Source organism: Trichoderma harzianum (assembly GCF_003025095.1).
Source record: "Trichoderma harzianum CBS 226.95 unplaced genomic scaffold M431scaffold_9, whole genome shotgun sequence".
NCBI lineage: Eukaryota > Fungi > Ascomycota > Sordariomycetes > Hypocreales > Hypocreaceae > Trichoderma > Trichoderma harzianum.
In genome coordinates, this window is record NW_020209257.1 from 723,792 (window position 1) to 739,307 (window position 15,516).

Below are 15,516 nucleotides of genomic sequence, written 5' to 3' on the forward strand. Positions count from 1 at the left end.
AAGTTTTGGTGGCCACTACTTCGTACTTGTACTTAAATCTCATCGTGAATCTTGTCCGCCACCATGTCTTTCGCCGTATTGACCACCTTTTCCGTCGGCCTCTCTAGTGGCTCAGCTGGGCTGCCCAACCCGCCGGGAATTGGGCTCATCTGGCCGCTCTCAGGTCTGCTTAAGGGTCGGCTACCGGGTATCCTAATATCATCGGGAGAGCCTGGGAGCAGCTTAGGATCCAAACCAGGAATGTGAATACGTTTGGCTTCATTCTGATAGGCAGCAGGAATAATCTCAATAATCTCGTCGCGGGGGAACTTGAGATTAGGGATATCCATAGTAGAGCAGTGCATGAGATAGGCGAATAGCACGCGAAGAACAGATTCGTGTGCGATAATTAGCAAGTCACTCTGCTCTCGCTCCAGTTCCAAAATAATGGGCTCAAGTCGAACAGCAAGGTCGTGGTAAGACTGCATAGGGGGAAATAAAGGGTTAGCATTCAACTTTCGCCACAACGAGATTCAAAAAAAAAATTGAACTTGCCTCGGCACGGGGATATCGGTGATGATACGGGTCGAGCGCATGCTTTTCGACCTCTTCGGGGTATATCTGCCTAATCACGCGCTCTGACATCTTCTCGCAGACGCCGGGGTTGATCTGGCTCATCTGAGAACGTTGCCGAACTTTGTATCCTTTTTCTTTGAGGTAATCAGCAGTCTGAATGGTGCGAAGACGAGTAGACGTCCAGATTGAAAGTGGCCGGAGGGGCGTCTCGGGCTTGCCCTTTGCGATTTGCTCCAGCCTTTCTTGTTCGCGATGTTTCATAAGCGTCTCGGACATCCGTTGAGCGTAGTACCTGCCCTGTTCTGAAAGGTCTGCGTCTGCCTTGTACGAGTCTTCCTCTGTTGTTGTACCCGCACGGGCAAAGAAGGTAGTTCGTGATTTGATGTGAAGGTTGGTCAGGTAGAAAACGATTCTGTGAGATAAGTAGTTGAAGCTAAGGTTGTTGTAGAAGAACTTTTCTCCAGCATTGATCATCTTGATATAGTTGAGTTCCATCTCGTTCATGGTCTCGAATACTGGGATCCTCATCTCTATTCTTTTCAAGTACATTTTTGCTGCTTCCTCGGGATCCATTCCAGCAAACTATAGTCATGGTTAATGTTTGTAAAGAGAGAGAGATGCAACAATGATTCTGTGTGGCTTGAAAGGCTTACATCGGGCGAGGAAATCTTGACGTTGATGGCGTTGTCATGCAAAATCTGGTCGTCATCCACAAATGATTCGATATATAGAGTCTATGTGAGAGTTGGTGTTAGTATGAAACACAAGGGAGAGAAAAGCAAACTGAGCACGGTTTGCTAGATTCCTTACCTGGACGTCGTGCTTTGCAAACTCCTTGGCCAAAGAGCGTCTTCCACTCGCCGTTGGGTTGACCGCATCGTATATAGCAACCTGGCCGTTTTCATGATTCAGCCAGGCATAGATATCCTCGCGGCATTTCTTGAGAATCTTTTGGCGGAGTATGACGGATGAGGGGGAAGCATCAGGGAAGAAGTAATCATCGGGAAGCGAGCCGTCAGGACCAATGGTCGCTCGGCGGTAGTCGCCCAAGTGGAAAATACGAGTCTTGACACCAAGCCATTGAAGATAGCGTGCCATAGATACGCAAATGTGTCTAACTTTTGTTAATCTTTGACTTGGATCTCAGCAATCTTACTCTTGTTTGACTTACGTCTTGCCTCGAGCAGGCGGCCCAACCATGACAATGGCAATACGACCAGAGTGAAACAGCCGCCCAGACATGGTACTGTAAAGCTGAGCCGGCGCCATATCAGTATCCTCCGACACATCGTGGATACTGTCGATGAAGGTTGAACTCCTCCGGCGGTACCGGGGAGCGTTTGCCGCGATCTCAGCGGTCCTGGAGTCCATTTCTGTCAGTCCCAATTCCATCCTTGTTCAATTCCCAATTTTTGTATGCAGATGTAAACAGATAGTGATGGGAAATCGCCCAGTGCTCAAAGTCACATGTAGCGGATAAATATCATGTGGTCAGGGTTTGGTTGGATCAGGGGCAGGGGCTGAATAGGAGAAGCGGACGGGCCGTCAGTGTGACGCTTTGGACGGCATCACCACGATAGCTTCCAAGCTCCGGTTTATTCCCCATATGAGAAGCAGCGCACATGATTCACTTACAGCAAGGTATCCATTTTGCTGGTTCAAATCAACAAGCGGATAATTGAATGATTCCACCGAAGCTTTGTTAGGTAGCTCGGAAGCTCGAAAATATCGATGCCCAATAAACAATGCAAACTGTTCTCTCAATACGCGAGATATATGGTACAATGAAATTCGCAAAAAAATCGAGTTCACTGAGAAGCGACGATACAAGCAGCGCGTCTGTTGAAAATTGAGAGATCTCAGGCGACCTTTGATGCGGTGAGATATGCGAGATGAGATCCGACCTATCTCAGCCTCGCGCCCCGCTTTCCAGGAATGATGACACCACCGGGATTTCAGGCGAGAAGATGCCTGTAAATGCTAGAGAATCTCGGCTCCAGTCGAACAGATCCGGCTGGTGTATGTCCGGGCAACGATGAAGCCTGTTGAAATCTGTCACAAGGGCAGCAGCCGCTTTTGATGCTTTCGGGAGCCGCACAGGCGGATATATTCGGTTCTAGGGTACTGCTTTGACGGATGCAAAATGAAGAGGCCGTTCATGCATGCAAGGGGGCGCTACGGGCACTTACGGGAGGTACAAGTTCGGAACAGCCCAGCCAGGTATCTCGGTACGTGACCCAGGTACCTCGCGACACACAACCACATTCAGGCTCTGCCCTGCTGAAGCACACTGAGCTATTACCCCACCATCCCTCAATTGTAGCATGCCAAGGCAGATAGATGCTGCTTGTGAACAGAATGGCCATAGCTCTGTGTATTAGTATATATTTACTATGTTTATTTTATCTTTGATGAAAAGTGACTCCGATGCTAGGTATATGTACATGACGCTGTGTAAGTGCCTTTGCGTATCAAGGTACACCCCAATGTCTACAAACGACAACCACGAAAAGTACCTGTGAGATAACACCTGCACAAAGCCTCCAGCAGCCACGTGCCCACAGCCACCGGGGCCGGATTATCGCAGCGTCCGCCCACCAAAAAAAGCGGCTGCAAAGGCAAAGGCTCAACTCGGCTGCGTCACAAAGTGGCTCGTGCAGCTCCCGCAGGCTACTGGACGTACTCGTGCTGGCAAACTGGGTCGATTGAAAATTATTCTCAACGACTCCATCCCATTATAGCCGCCTTCGGAGCTCGACCACTGCGGCAAAGCCAACATCCGCGACCGAGGCTTGCCTGAGGCTCTGGATCTCCTTCCATCCAGACTGAGATTCTTATTCTCTGAACCCTGACCAGCGAAGCGACCCGGTCTCTTCTGCTCCATCTCCGGTCCCTCTTCTTTGTACCGTTTTTTCATCGGCTCGGCTCAAGAGCCGCCACAGATACCGGCATCATGGCCACTCCCGTCGACACATTGCGGTCCCTCATATTCTCCAACCCCGTCGCCGCCACAATAGGGGATGCCGTCAACTACTTTTCCGAGCGGAGGGCGAAGCTCGGCCTGTCCAATCCCGGCACAATAGAGTCCCTGTCCAAGGAAGTCCAGCGCGATGTCTTCCTCAACAACTACATGTTCACCGGCATCCGCGCCGACCTCACAAAGATCTTCAGCATGGCGCCGCTGTTCCAGGTCTCTCACCAGTTCGCAATGGGTGAGCGCATCAACCCGTACACTTTTGCCGCCATGTTCGGCACCGGCAAGGTAAGCAGCGTCGCATTTTGTGGCCGAAGCCCGCGCACGGAACTAACTCGGAGCTCGATTAGATCTTCTGCCAAGGCAACGTGGACAACGAAGGCTCCCTCTCCGGCCGTTTCAACTACCGATGGACCGACAAGCTGGTTTCCAAATCTCAACTCTCCATCTCCCCTGGCGGCCAGGACATGGCCCAGTTCGAACACGAATACACCGGCGATGACTTCAGTGCCTCTCTCAAGATGCTCAACCCCTCTTTCCTCGAGGGTGGAGCGACTGGCATCTACATCGGAAGCTACCTGCAATCCATCACCCCTAAGCTCGCTCTCGGTCTGGAAACCCTCTGGCAACGCCCTGCTCTGACTCAAGGTCCCGAATGTGCCGTCTCCTACTGCGCCCGATACAAGACCCCCGACTGGGTCGCCACCGCTCAATTGCAGGCTGCTATGGGAACTCTCAACGCTTCGTACTGGCGCAAGCTGTCCGACAAGGTTCAAGCTGGTGTTGACCTGAGCCTCGGCCTCGTCCCCTCTCCTGGTGGTCTGATGGGCGGCGGCCTGCAGAAGGAGGGTGTCACTACCATTGGTGCCAAGTACGATTTCCGCATGTCCACTTTCCGAGCCCAGGTCGACTCCAAGGGCAAGCTGAGCTGCCTTTTGGAGAAGCGTGTCGCTCCTCCCGTCATGATGACCTTTGCTGCCGACATTGACCACTTTACGGTATGTGATTCCCTAATCTCGAGAGACAAAATCTCCATTCCATGACTAACTGTTTGATTAGCAACAAGCCAAGCTCGGCCTCGGTGTTTCAATTGAGGCTGCCCCCGAGGAGCTCCAAGATCAGCAGGAGGCCCTGGGCGCCCAGTCTCCCCCCAACATCCCATTCTAAATGGCCACGACTGGACAATCCTAGCACAGCGCAGATTCCATGATCGGATCTTGGTTAATAGACAACTAATGTAGTAGGACTGCTGGCCAACCAAGGACGAGTGGGACGAGTAATTCAACTGTTTATGCCGCCTCACTCATAACTTGTCTGATTATTAAGGAGAAAAAGAAGAAAAGAAAACAAAAAAAAGAAAACAAAAAACAAACTCTCACAGCTGTTACTCGAAGTAAAGGAAAGCAGCGGGGAAACAAAAAAAAGAAAAACTCCTCCCTTTTCGATAGACTATATGAAGCCCTTTCTCATGGTAGGGTTAGGCCATGGCTTCCACAATGGGGAAGGAAAGCACACGAGGAGAGGGAGCGAGGGAAGATGGGAGGAGGAGAGAGGGAGGGTTAATGTGACTCATGACGGTGGCTCTCTCAAGTCTTTTTTGAGGGGGGCGCTATGCTCTCAAAAAATGCATCTATCTCAGCTTACATTGCATTTCTTTTGCATATTTGCCCCCCCGTGTATATTAACTTTTTTTTTTCCAAAGGCCGGTGCATTCGTGTATTGGGCTCGGGCGAAAAATGGGCGGCATGTTGAAAGCATTTGGGATGTCGTCAATTTTATGTATGGGATGGAATGGGCTACAGTTGCAGGGGAAACCAAAAAAACGGAGGGAGGGGGAAAGGGGGAGGGCTGGAGTTAGTATGGCATATTTGGTCAAAAGGCCCAGTCTTCTTTTAAGTGCTTTGCTTTTCATGCTGAAATGTACAAGAGAGATAGAGGAAATGACGAGCTTGAATGTAACGCATTGACGAAGATACTGTGGAATGGGAGCTTAGAGAGCTCATACTGATATAAAAGATTGAAGTCTGATTGTAACCAATTCTTTTGATTACTGTCCGTCTGCCAAACAACAAACAAAATTCCCATCCACCAACGCCATGGTATCTCTGTATATAAAGTTGCCTTTTTTGGTTTTCTCTTTTTGTTTCCACCCCCTTGATGATTGTCAACCAACCATACAAGTCCTCGTTACATGTATGCCAAAGTAATGTGAATGTCATGATTCTTTCACTGAAGCGCAATGATCATGACGGCTTTTGAAAAAAAAAAAAAAAAAGTATCCAAGTCAAGGAAAAGTGCACGTCGTCCTGCTATATGCTCCAAACCTATAATGCTGTTGTTATGCCTCATTGTAAACAATAAATGCATCTAAACCCCCAGAGCGCATCACATCACTACACACTCCCGCTCTGGTTGATCGCCCGTCTTCTGTTTCTCGTTCTTTTCTTTGGACTTCTTTCTCCTGTGTTTTTGCTTCTCAGCTTTTTCTGTCTTTTCAGGCTTGTCCTGTTTCTCACTGCCAGGGGGATGGTGCAGCTGCTTCTCGAGTGATGTGGGCGACCCAGGCTGTGGACTAGGCTGCCCTGTTGAGTTTGCAGTCGAAATATTCAGTACTGGTGGTTCCGGCAGCGGCTCTTTGCTGGTCTTAATCAAACCACCAAAGCGACTCAGGTTGAGACTGATGCGGCCCTCGCCCGATTGGCTAGCAGGACGACTCTGTTTGCCCAAGTTGAAGCGCGATGCGGCACGCGATAATCTTGAAGACGTTGGTTCGTCAACCGGTGCCATGGCAGGCGACCCAGCATCCGGAGTTATGGATGGTGTGTGAACAGCAGAATCGGTAAGCGCCACGCTCTGGCGACGGGAGATGACCGACTCCACGTATGAACCACCAAAGTTCATGCTAATGCCCTCCAGCCACTTGCGAGATGGGCGCTCAACTTCTGCAGATAGCCTGATGCTGGGTGTTTTGCTTTGACCTAGACGACCAGTCGAAGCTGAAGCTTGATTTTCATGGTGAGTTGCCAATGCTTGAGTAGAAGATGAGGCTTTGTGCTCGTGGTGCGATACCAATGCTTGAGTAGAAGCTGAAGCTTGCTGCTCATGGTGTGGATGCGCTATCAGGGCTTGGGTAGAGGCTGATGCTTGATGTTCGTGATGCGTTACCAGTCCATGAGTCGAACTGGAGGGTGTTTCATCGCTAGTTGTGGAGCGCAGTATCTCAAGACTTTTCTTTGACTCGTCATAAGACGGCGGCCTGCCCTCTGTGCTTTCTGTTGGGCAAGGTGCGTCGACCATAGGTACAATCTGATAGAAAAGCAGGTACGGCATCTCGACCTTTAGGGATTCTTTGATGTCGTCGACAAACGTGACTCGTCTGCCGATATCGAGGTCGTCAAACCTCACCCACTGTGCTTCTTCGTAGTCTGGAGGTGGATCAAAATCATGCCTCCTATTGTCTGTTAGAAGCTTCGGGGCGACCCTGGCAAACGAAATGTAGTGACCGCTTTGTAAAGAATCGCCTCGGTGGCAGACAATCGATTGCAGGACAAGTTTATACTCTGTCGCTAACCCATTAGTCTCCTCTTCTATGTGTGGGCCGTCGGCGAGCATAAAGTGAGGAAGTCTCATGCTCTCGGGGATGTCGATATAAGTATTATGGCGCTTAGGTAGGCCAGTCTCGGTCATGGCATATCGTTTCAAGCAAATGCCTACGACTGGGCGCTGATCAAGATTCATTGCTACTTCGACATTGTTCCGAGGCTCGGTGCTGTTGTTGACTGCGTGCCAGGCTGCGTGGGATGTTAGTAAGGGAGAGAATGACTAGCAGAGATCGTACATACGAATTAGGCGGAAGAATTGCCATGCAGGTATTGTGACCGCCTTGATGACGGTAGACCCTTTCAAACTCAGCCTCTTGCGTATGTTCTCAGAACTGGCTGGGCGGCCTCTGTCATCCAGCATGACTCGTTGAATGACGCTGGTTGACCTATGCCGAATCGTCATCCGAGAAGAAGATGCCCCTGATTGATCAGCCACAACAGTTGACTGCGATGTTTCGCCAAGAGTGCTATTCTGGCTCGTTCCATTGACCTGATCCGATGACGGAGCTTCCACTTCATCCTTTTTCTCTTCAACCTTGTCCTCTACTTCTTCCTCGTCAAGCTTCTTCTCTTCGGCCTTTTTCTCGTCAACCTTCTCACCGGCTGTCATCTCTTTATCCCCTTCTTCTGGAGTTTCTTCTTTGGCTTTCTCTTCCTTGTTCGTTTTCAGAGGAACATCTGGCAGTGGCTTCGACGGCGACATCTCGACTGGGGATAATGTCATGGCTGCAGGTGCCGCGGTGCTTTCTCCATCCCTAATCAGCTGGATTTGGTTGGGTATCAATAGCTGAGAAGGCGAATTTAGAGTGCCGTCCTCCGCAATCGACAACTTCTTTGCTTCCTCGCTGTCTCTAAGGACGTCGACTTGGGTATTGAAATACTCTTCTAAGCAATCTTCTAACTTAATGCCGTTGCCATCGGAATCTGATGGCACTGCCAAGTTCAATAATCTCTCATAAACGATCTTGTGGTCGTCCTTGTCGAATTTGCCTTGGTGAAATAAATCAACTTGTAGTGAAAGGAGTGGTAACTCTAGCTTTTCTGTAAAAAATGCAAATGCTTCGGAAGCGTCTTGCTGTTCTAAAAGGCGAGCTTCTGGCCAACCACACTCAGCCATGGAATCTTGTATTAGTTTGGTCTAGACATGTTAGTAAACTGCGTACTCCCCAGATTGAAGTTTGTCGCTCCTCACCAAGTCTGTACGAATCAGCTTGCCCGTCCGTAACATGTTGACCCATATGCGCAGAAGGATGACGAGTCTATGCCTAGGATCGTCCTCTGGGAAATCGGTTTTGAGCATGCACTCGAAGGCGTCCAACTTGGAGAACATGGCGAAGAGAAGGGAGTCTATATAACAGGTAACAGCACTGCGGTTCTCGGCACCAACCATCTGGACACTTGGGTCGTAGGGAATTATAATCCCAGAAGAAGACTTTTTCTCAATATCGATGAATTGGACAGCGCGTTCCAGGTCTCCACCGACGAATTTGGTCCCCAAGATGTCTCGGACATGCTCCTCGGTGATGTTCATAATATGTAATTGATCCAAACGGTGCAGGATATCCTCAATCTACCAAGTGTCAATGTTTGTTTGGCTCGAGATCAAAACGTTCGCTCGTAGACATGGCAGAGAACACAGCGCAACACACCTTGGCGACCTCTCTCGCAGCGTCCACCTCATTTTGGTGGGTTTGTTTCGCATGGTCGGGTTTGAATATCGAGCGAAACGCTTCTGCAGAGAGGGGACGGGCCTGCCAGTGATGTTTAACATTGCCGAACCAAGAGCGACGTATGATGGATGATTCAAAATCTTCCGCCATGACAGTCCCATGTTGAATGAGGAGTTTGACTGGTGACTGATGGGAAGTGATTTACCTTATTTGCGGGAGGAGCTGACTTGCTGCGATGGTGCTCGCCGCTCTTATCCCGTAGGCTGAGAAACTTCCTCGGGAATTCCTTCATCGTTCAAGGATGACGGCCAGAAGCCCGATGACGACTAAAAACGTAGAGCAGGTGGAAATCAAGCTCTCGCGACGACCAGCGAGAGATGAGGCGTTCGGTGCGCCCCCATTATAGGGCGAGACAAGTCTCGGCGAGGCGCTGGCGCTGGCGGGGGGCAGGACGTATTGCGACGATGGCTTCTTGTATATCGGAGTCTTTTTTTTTTATTTCTTGTTTCAGCCTGACGGCCACTCTTCTTCGTCGGCCGCTGTGCGAGGGATGGCTGCCAGGGTTCGGCTTCGTGTCGGACAGGTCTAGCTCGAGGGGAAACGCTGCGCCACAGACGTGGATGAGGAGCAACAGCTGCAGTGTAAAGTTCAGAGGCTTGTCGAGAACAGAACTTTCCGGGGCAGTACAGCACTGGTGAAGGAGGAGAGATGACGGCTGTTGAGTTGCGCAACAACTCCATCAAATGGACTCGAGTGGTTCCAGGCGCAGCTTCAAATAAGGTCCGGTCGGCAGCAAAGTGAGTGCTAAAGTTAGTGGTTCGTGTTGGCTGATGTTACAGTGGCGGGGGCGGGACACTGGGTGGACCCGGTCTTGCCAGGGGCTGATAGTGGGCTGTAGGGCCCTAAGGGACGCTATAGCGCGGCGCGATACTGCACTGAGGTGGCACCCTGCGACAGCCCATCGAAGCCTCACGGTGGCATTGAGAGATTTATAGATCGCTGCCACCTGCAGACTCTGCTCATGCACCTCAGTCTAATTTGTCTGGTTGCTTCGTACATGCGCTGCACCCTTGGAAATTCCTTTTCGCGGGCTGCTGCAGCAGGATCCGCAATTGACCTTATCACGGCTTGGCGCCAATCATCTGCGCCTTGTGAATCAACATGCACAGCACAGGCAAAAGGCATCGGGCTTTCGCTTCGCCTCAGGGCCGCCAGATCCGCAAATTCGGCTGCCTTGATCGACCTGAAGCTGAACGACGGAACATCTGCGCGGTGCTAAGGCGGCCCTTTGCCATCCTTGCGTTCTCGTGCCTCGCTAAACTGACTTATTCCAGCGGCCTCGTGGCCTGCGTACGAATGCCTACGTAATTCTACCAACCGCGCTCAAGGCAGACGATATTCGGCCGTCATGGAGTCTACGCACGTCTACGCACTTCTAAGCAACTCGTTCATCTCCACATCGCGGTCATGTTACCTGCCTGCCAAAGTATCGAGTCTTTTCTGAGTCGTGCGGAAGAGGCGGGACTAGAGATCATTGCGCGCGAGGGGGATCACAGGAGGGGTCTTTTACTAACAGCTAGGGCGATCTTTTGGAAGATTCGGTCAACTAACCTACATGTAAGCTTGTCAGGGTTCATGTGCTATATTTATTTCCGTCACGAGCCTATCCAAAAACCTTCCCTCTACCCGTTGACATATGAGCATTGGGTGTAGGCTAGTAACATACGGGTACTAGCCGTTCCAAGTTTTAGGACGAACCTCAGCTCTAAAGTGGCGGATGCTTCCTCTCAGCCATTTTTATCTTTTTGTATGCCTGAGAAATGTTTGAAGACCCATGTCTTAACTAAGATTAAATTCACCATTAGAAAGAAGAGAGCTTCATGTATACCCGGTACAAACCTAGAGCAGGTTATTTCGGCCCAGGTCAAGACTTGAAGTGAATATAGTACCTCCCAACAGAAGTAAATAACGTCACCGCTGTTGATCTCTCTCCAGCCCTAATCATCCGGTATCGCCTTGCCCCCAAAGGTCATGCTGGACGAAGAAAGTATCTGCGCAAAAGCTGAGTGCCAAGGACTTGTATGAATCATCGCTCTGTGTCTGCTGGTGCTGAGCAGATACGTGCTACATACAGGACACTGAAATGTCAGCGGCTTTCACTCCTCATGGCGTGACTGAATGCATCGAATCAGCAGAAAGAAACAAGGAACTCGTCAAGTCAGGCGGCTTAGTAGAGGCTAGTCCCAAGGAGCCGCCGAAGATGGGCGAACCAGAGAATCAATAGCACGACAGGCGCAGTATTGTGTAACATCTTGTTGTGTAATCTTATCCACTATCTACGGCTAATATTGATTACGGTGCACTGATTCCATACTATGATACGAAATACCAAATTCGTAGAGTTGAGGGACTAACAGGGCACCTCTCTTGCGGTGACTTACATGCTGCATTACCAGGCGATTTAGGTGAGATGAGTATCGGTTCAATGCCTTGGATATTGAAGGATATCACTCCATTATACATCTGATCTGCTTGAATATTGAACGAGATCTTAATAATCATCTATATTGACTAGGTAGTTTCGACTGACTCCGACGAGATCTTACTCTATCGGCGCTGAGATCCTTGAGCTGACGCTGTATTCATGCGTGCAAGGGTCAGAGAGGGACGGTGCACGGCCACATTCCCGCCCGATGCGAACGGCCATGGTGTGGCGCAAACCCTGGCGGGACTAGCCTGTGGCTAGTGCCCCAGCAGCTAGCAATTGGAAAATTCCCAATTGTCTCGAGATCATGGTGGGCTGTATAGAAAGACACCTCAGACGAAGCATTGCGTCTTTTGCTCAGGCGACAATGTCGGTTTCTCGAGAGGGTGCTCGCCTGGCGAGAGCCTTGAGGCAAAAGCTGCCAACCAACCACTCTGTTCCGCTATGCGCCAGAGGATTTGCCTCCACGAGAGTGGCACACAATGCCAGTGTGAAGGCTGAGGGCATCGCCGATATTGAATCGGCATCCTCGTTTTCGGCGCCGCAGCCGGACAAGGACACCATTAAAGCTTTTGAGGATTCACAAAGCCAAAGCCGAACGGGAAGACGGCTCCCTGGTAATCGGTGCGTGCTGCCATCACATGCTCAGGTGGACGAAGCCATGTTAATACGAATACCAGATACCAGTACCATCCTCCCAAATACAATCGAGGTCCTCTGCACCCAGTTCAAGCGCCGCCTTCATCCGATCCCACGGCTCGCGATTTCGTTCCTGGACCATTCAGCTTCCCTCGCTTGAAGCACACGTACGATAGCACCATTGCGCCAGACCTAATGACCCTCACATACAACCACACCCCACCCGGGACTACGCCAGTCGAATCGAAGAAGGGAGTGCTGCGCCAGTGGGACGGATCTTCGCCATATCACAAGAATCGACCTAGCAGAGGGCCAAGAGGTGGAGGCTCGTCGAGGCTTGGAATATTAGAGCGGGATGTCGCCTGGCACAACATTCCCGAGATCGAGGCCGTCACCATCAACTCATATGCTCCTCTGGCTGCCGACAACAAGGAGTACCTTCATGTCGCCCGCGCCGTGGTCCAAGCCATCAGCGGCCAGTTCCCCGAGGTGACGACTGTGAAGCACAATGTCATTCACTGGGGTGTCCGAAAGGGATCAAAGGCTGGTGCCAAGACCACCCTGCGCGGTGCTGCGGCCTACGACTTTGTCGACAAGCTGGTGACGCTGGTTTTGCCCAAGATCAAGGACTGGCCGGGCATCAAGGCCACCAGTGGTGACAGCGCGGGCAATATTGCATTTGGTATGAAGCCTGCCTGGATGGCTTATTTCCCGGAGATTGAGTTCAACTACGATGTGAGTATTATCCTGACGGAATGGCCCTGTTGCGAACCCTGAATACTGACATTTTGGCGATAGATGTATCCTCCTAAGCTGATGCCTGGTTGCCATATCTTTATTCACACCTCTGCGACCTCGGATAGACAGGGCAGGCTGCTCATGGAAGCATTAGGATTCCCTTTCTACGGAAAGATTACACATTGATGAATATCACATCGGCGACATCACTTGACAAATATTAGAAAAAATGCGGGGGATATAAAAAAAAATTGTACAACACATGTATCGTGAAAATATATAACCGTTAGATACAATGTATGAATATTGTAGGATACCTCTACATGCAAGTCCCTATCGGTTGATTCATCCAAGACCTTTTAAAACGCCCCAACTCCGCCCAATGTTCCTTTTTATTGTAGTCGCTTTAATACGCCACACCCTAAGCAGAAGCCGCAGCCTTGACCTTTTCCCTGAGACCGTGAATGACAACATCAACGGCATCCATATCCGCAGCGTCAGTCTTCGCCGCAGTAAACCCTCTCTTGTTCAGCTCGTCCGTGCAGAGATCCATCGAAGGCTGGTAATTCCTGACGGCGGAGCTCAGCGCATAGATTGCCTTGCGCCGAACGTCCTCGGCCTCGTCCTCCTTCAGCGCCATCTCAACCAGAGGCGTCAGTCCGCCCATGGCCAGCAGACGCTCCTGTGTGCGCTCGTTGTTCTGGACAGCCGTGCCGACGCACCAGGCCGCCATCTTGCGCAGCTCGCGCTCCTCGTTGCGCAGGTGCTCGAGCAGCGGGGTCCACAGGTCAAGGTTGGCGATGTTGTTGGCGTTGTCGAGGTTCTCAATGAGTTGCTCGAAATTGTCAAAGGCGATGAGTTTGTTTTCCAGAGTAACCTCGGGATCGTTGATGAGTTCCATGGAGCCCTTCATCAGGTCGGCATCGGAGGGGCCACCCATGAGAGCGGCCATCAGCTCCGGAGTGAGGTTTGTCGGAGGTGGTGCTTGGGCTTCAGCTCCGGTGGAGGGGCCATTTGGAAACTCGGTGCTCTCAGTGTTTTCGATGCTCCATCGTAGGAGGTCGTTGAGTCGCTTGTCACCCATGGTAGCGTTATTGTTTGGCTTAGCGAGAGTACGTGTGGGTAATTGTGTAATGAAGAGGATAAAGAGATATGGAGCGCTCTCTTGTGCTTTTGATTTTGATGCTGAAATTGTTCTCGAAGTTCCTCAGATTTTCGCTTGTGGTAATGCAGTTTCTGGAAACTTCAAGAAGACTCTAGGCCAGATGTGGACTAGTGTTACAAGATCCTGGTAAGGCTAGAAAAATCGAGACCGGGAAGATTTCGAACACCCACGAGTCGAGCCATGCGCCTACAAAAGGAGTAGCTGCTAATGGATATCTATTTACATTTCCCTACTATATTTATATTTCTCTAGTAAATACTACGATATTTAATTTTTTTTAGTAACTGCTACTATATCTATATTTTTCTAGTAACTGGTATTATATTTATATTCTTCTTGCTAGCTGCTGTTATATTTATATTTTTCTAATACCTGCTACTATATTTATACTAAAGTTCGGGTGCTGAGTTGCTTAGGTGCTCATATTACTGAATGTATGTGCGTATTCATTTTGCGGTCTCGCTTTTTCTGACCTTGGCTTGGGCTACTCCTTACAATCCAGCCTTAGCCTTACCTGGAGTTCCATCCCGGCCAAACCGAGAACTTGATCATCAGCTTCACTCAGTAGGTAATTAAACTCGAGGTGAGCCAAATCTCCGAGGATTAATGACTGGAAATTGTATTCTCGGGCTCGGTTGATCACAGAATCGGCACCCTTCTGTTTGAGTCGGAGAATTAACCGTAAAACAGCTAATCTCAAGAGGCTGATTGAACGAAACGTTACCCCACTTGTTCATCTCAGCCCAGATGGTGGCTTGTACGAGTATTCCGTACTCCGTACTGTCCACCACGCATGATCACACACGGCGATGCCTGACTCAGATAGAAGCTGATACTATCATTAGAACTCGATCAGCGTTGGGTTCTATAACCGTAGCCTAGTATGGAAAATGTCATGGGCTGCCTTCAACACTAAATTTCCCTTGGATTACGAACAAAGTCGCAGGAGCGGTATCCAGCTTTCTTTTGACACCACTAAGTGTAGAAAAAGAGATGCCTAGCTGGCCCCAGAGATGCCGAGATCTGACAGGTGACGTAGCAACAAGACCATCCTTCAGCTGATTTCAAAGGGAATATGTACTGGCATGGTGTACCCATGTACTCCGTTCTTTGTGAAACCATTATAAGAAGGTATTGCTCCATCACGCAGGGTACTAGATGTAGTAGGTAGTAGGCAGATGAATACAATCAGTGCCTGTGAGATTTGGAAACATTCAACCTCAGAAAGGAAGAGGCCAAGCCCATCTATGTATCCGTCTGCCTTCTTTGCCCAGCTGTAAATAGCAACCACGCGTTGCTGAGCTGAGACAGTCTTAAGAGTTACCGCAGCCTTGCCTCGCCTATTTCCTGTCCCCTCTGGACCAGCCCATCTGCAGCATTCCGCGCCATGCAGCTCTAGATCTCCCGAAAGATCTTGATCCAGTGCTCCAACTAGGGAGCATTTGCATGCTCCATGAAGCTAACGGCCGTCGCTGTCTGATACCCTACACAGTCCAAATCCCACTCAAGATGACTTATCCACATGCCTCACGTGATGCGACGGAGTAGATACGAGCAGCTTGGTGAGCTTAAGGCGGCAAAGGCACTAGCCATATTGGGCCCGGCCTGAGGTTGTCGTGTCCCCCTCCTCCGCTTCCTGCACAGCGACGTGTTGGCGTGGCCAAATGAGCTTGGCTGGGGAAATTTGA

At 50.2% G+C, this 15,516-nt stretch overlaps 5 protein-coding genes across 5 annotated transcripts; 2 read left to right on the forward strand and 3 right to left on the reverse strand.

The window, feature by feature from the left end:
• Positions 1-32: 32 nt before the first annotated feature.
• Positions 33-1,926, reverse strand: M431DRAFT_89809 (hypothetical protein; the record flags this gene model as incomplete). Its single annotated transcript, XM_024924063.1, has 5 exons — positions 33-461; positions 508-1,137; positions 1,209-1,289; positions 1,366-1,669; positions 1,727-1,926. 5 exons carry the CDS (start codon positions 1,924-1,926, stop codon positions 33-35), a joined length of 1,644 nt encoding a protein of 547 aa, XP_024772422.1.
• Positions 1,927-3,508: 1,582 nt separating this feature from the next.
• Positions 3,509-4,696, forward strand: M431DRAFT_483867 (hypothetical protein; the record flags this gene model as incomplete). Its single annotated transcript, XM_024916157.1, has 3 exons — positions 3,509-3,817; positions 3,880-4,527; positions 4,589-4,696. The coding sequence occupies 3 exons, from the start codon at positions 3,509-3,511 to the stop codon at positions 4,694-4,696; spliced, it is 1,065 nt and encodes a 354-aa protein (XP_024772423.1).
• Positions 4,697-5,914: 1,218 nt separating this feature from the next.
• On the reverse strand, positions 5,915-9,093 carry M431DRAFT_497069 (hypothetical protein; the record flags this gene model as incomplete). The annotated part of the gene is made up of 5 exons (XM_024917553.1): positions 5,915-7,320; positions 7,372-8,269; positions 8,324-8,701; positions 8,781-8,882; positions 9,007-9,093. 5 exons carry the CDS (start codon positions 9,091-9,093, stop codon positions 5,915-5,917), a joined length of 2,871 nt encoding a protein of 956 aa, XP_024772424.1.
• Positions 9,094-11,653: 2,560 nt separating this feature from the next.
• Positions 11,654-12,849, forward strand: M431DRAFT_497070 (hypothetical protein; the record flags this gene model as incomplete). The annotated part of the gene is made up of 3 exons (XM_024917554.1): positions 11,654-11,910; positions 11,967-12,660; positions 12,724-12,849. 3 exons carry the CDS (start codon positions 11,654-11,656, stop codon positions 12,847-12,849), a joined length of 1,077 nt encoding a protein of 358 aa, XP_024772425.1.
• A 235-nt stretch (positions 12,850-13,084) lies between these two features.
• Positions 13,085-13,747, reverse strand: M431DRAFT_497071 (hypothetical protein; the record flags this gene model as incomplete). Its single annotated transcript, XM_024917555.1, has 1 exon — positions 13,085-13,747. The coding sequence occupies one exon, from the start codon at positions 13,745-13,747 to the stop codon at positions 13,085-13,087; it is 663 nt and encodes a 220-aa protein (XP_024772426.1).
• Between the last annotated feature and the right edge of the window lie 1,769 nt (positions 13,748-15,516).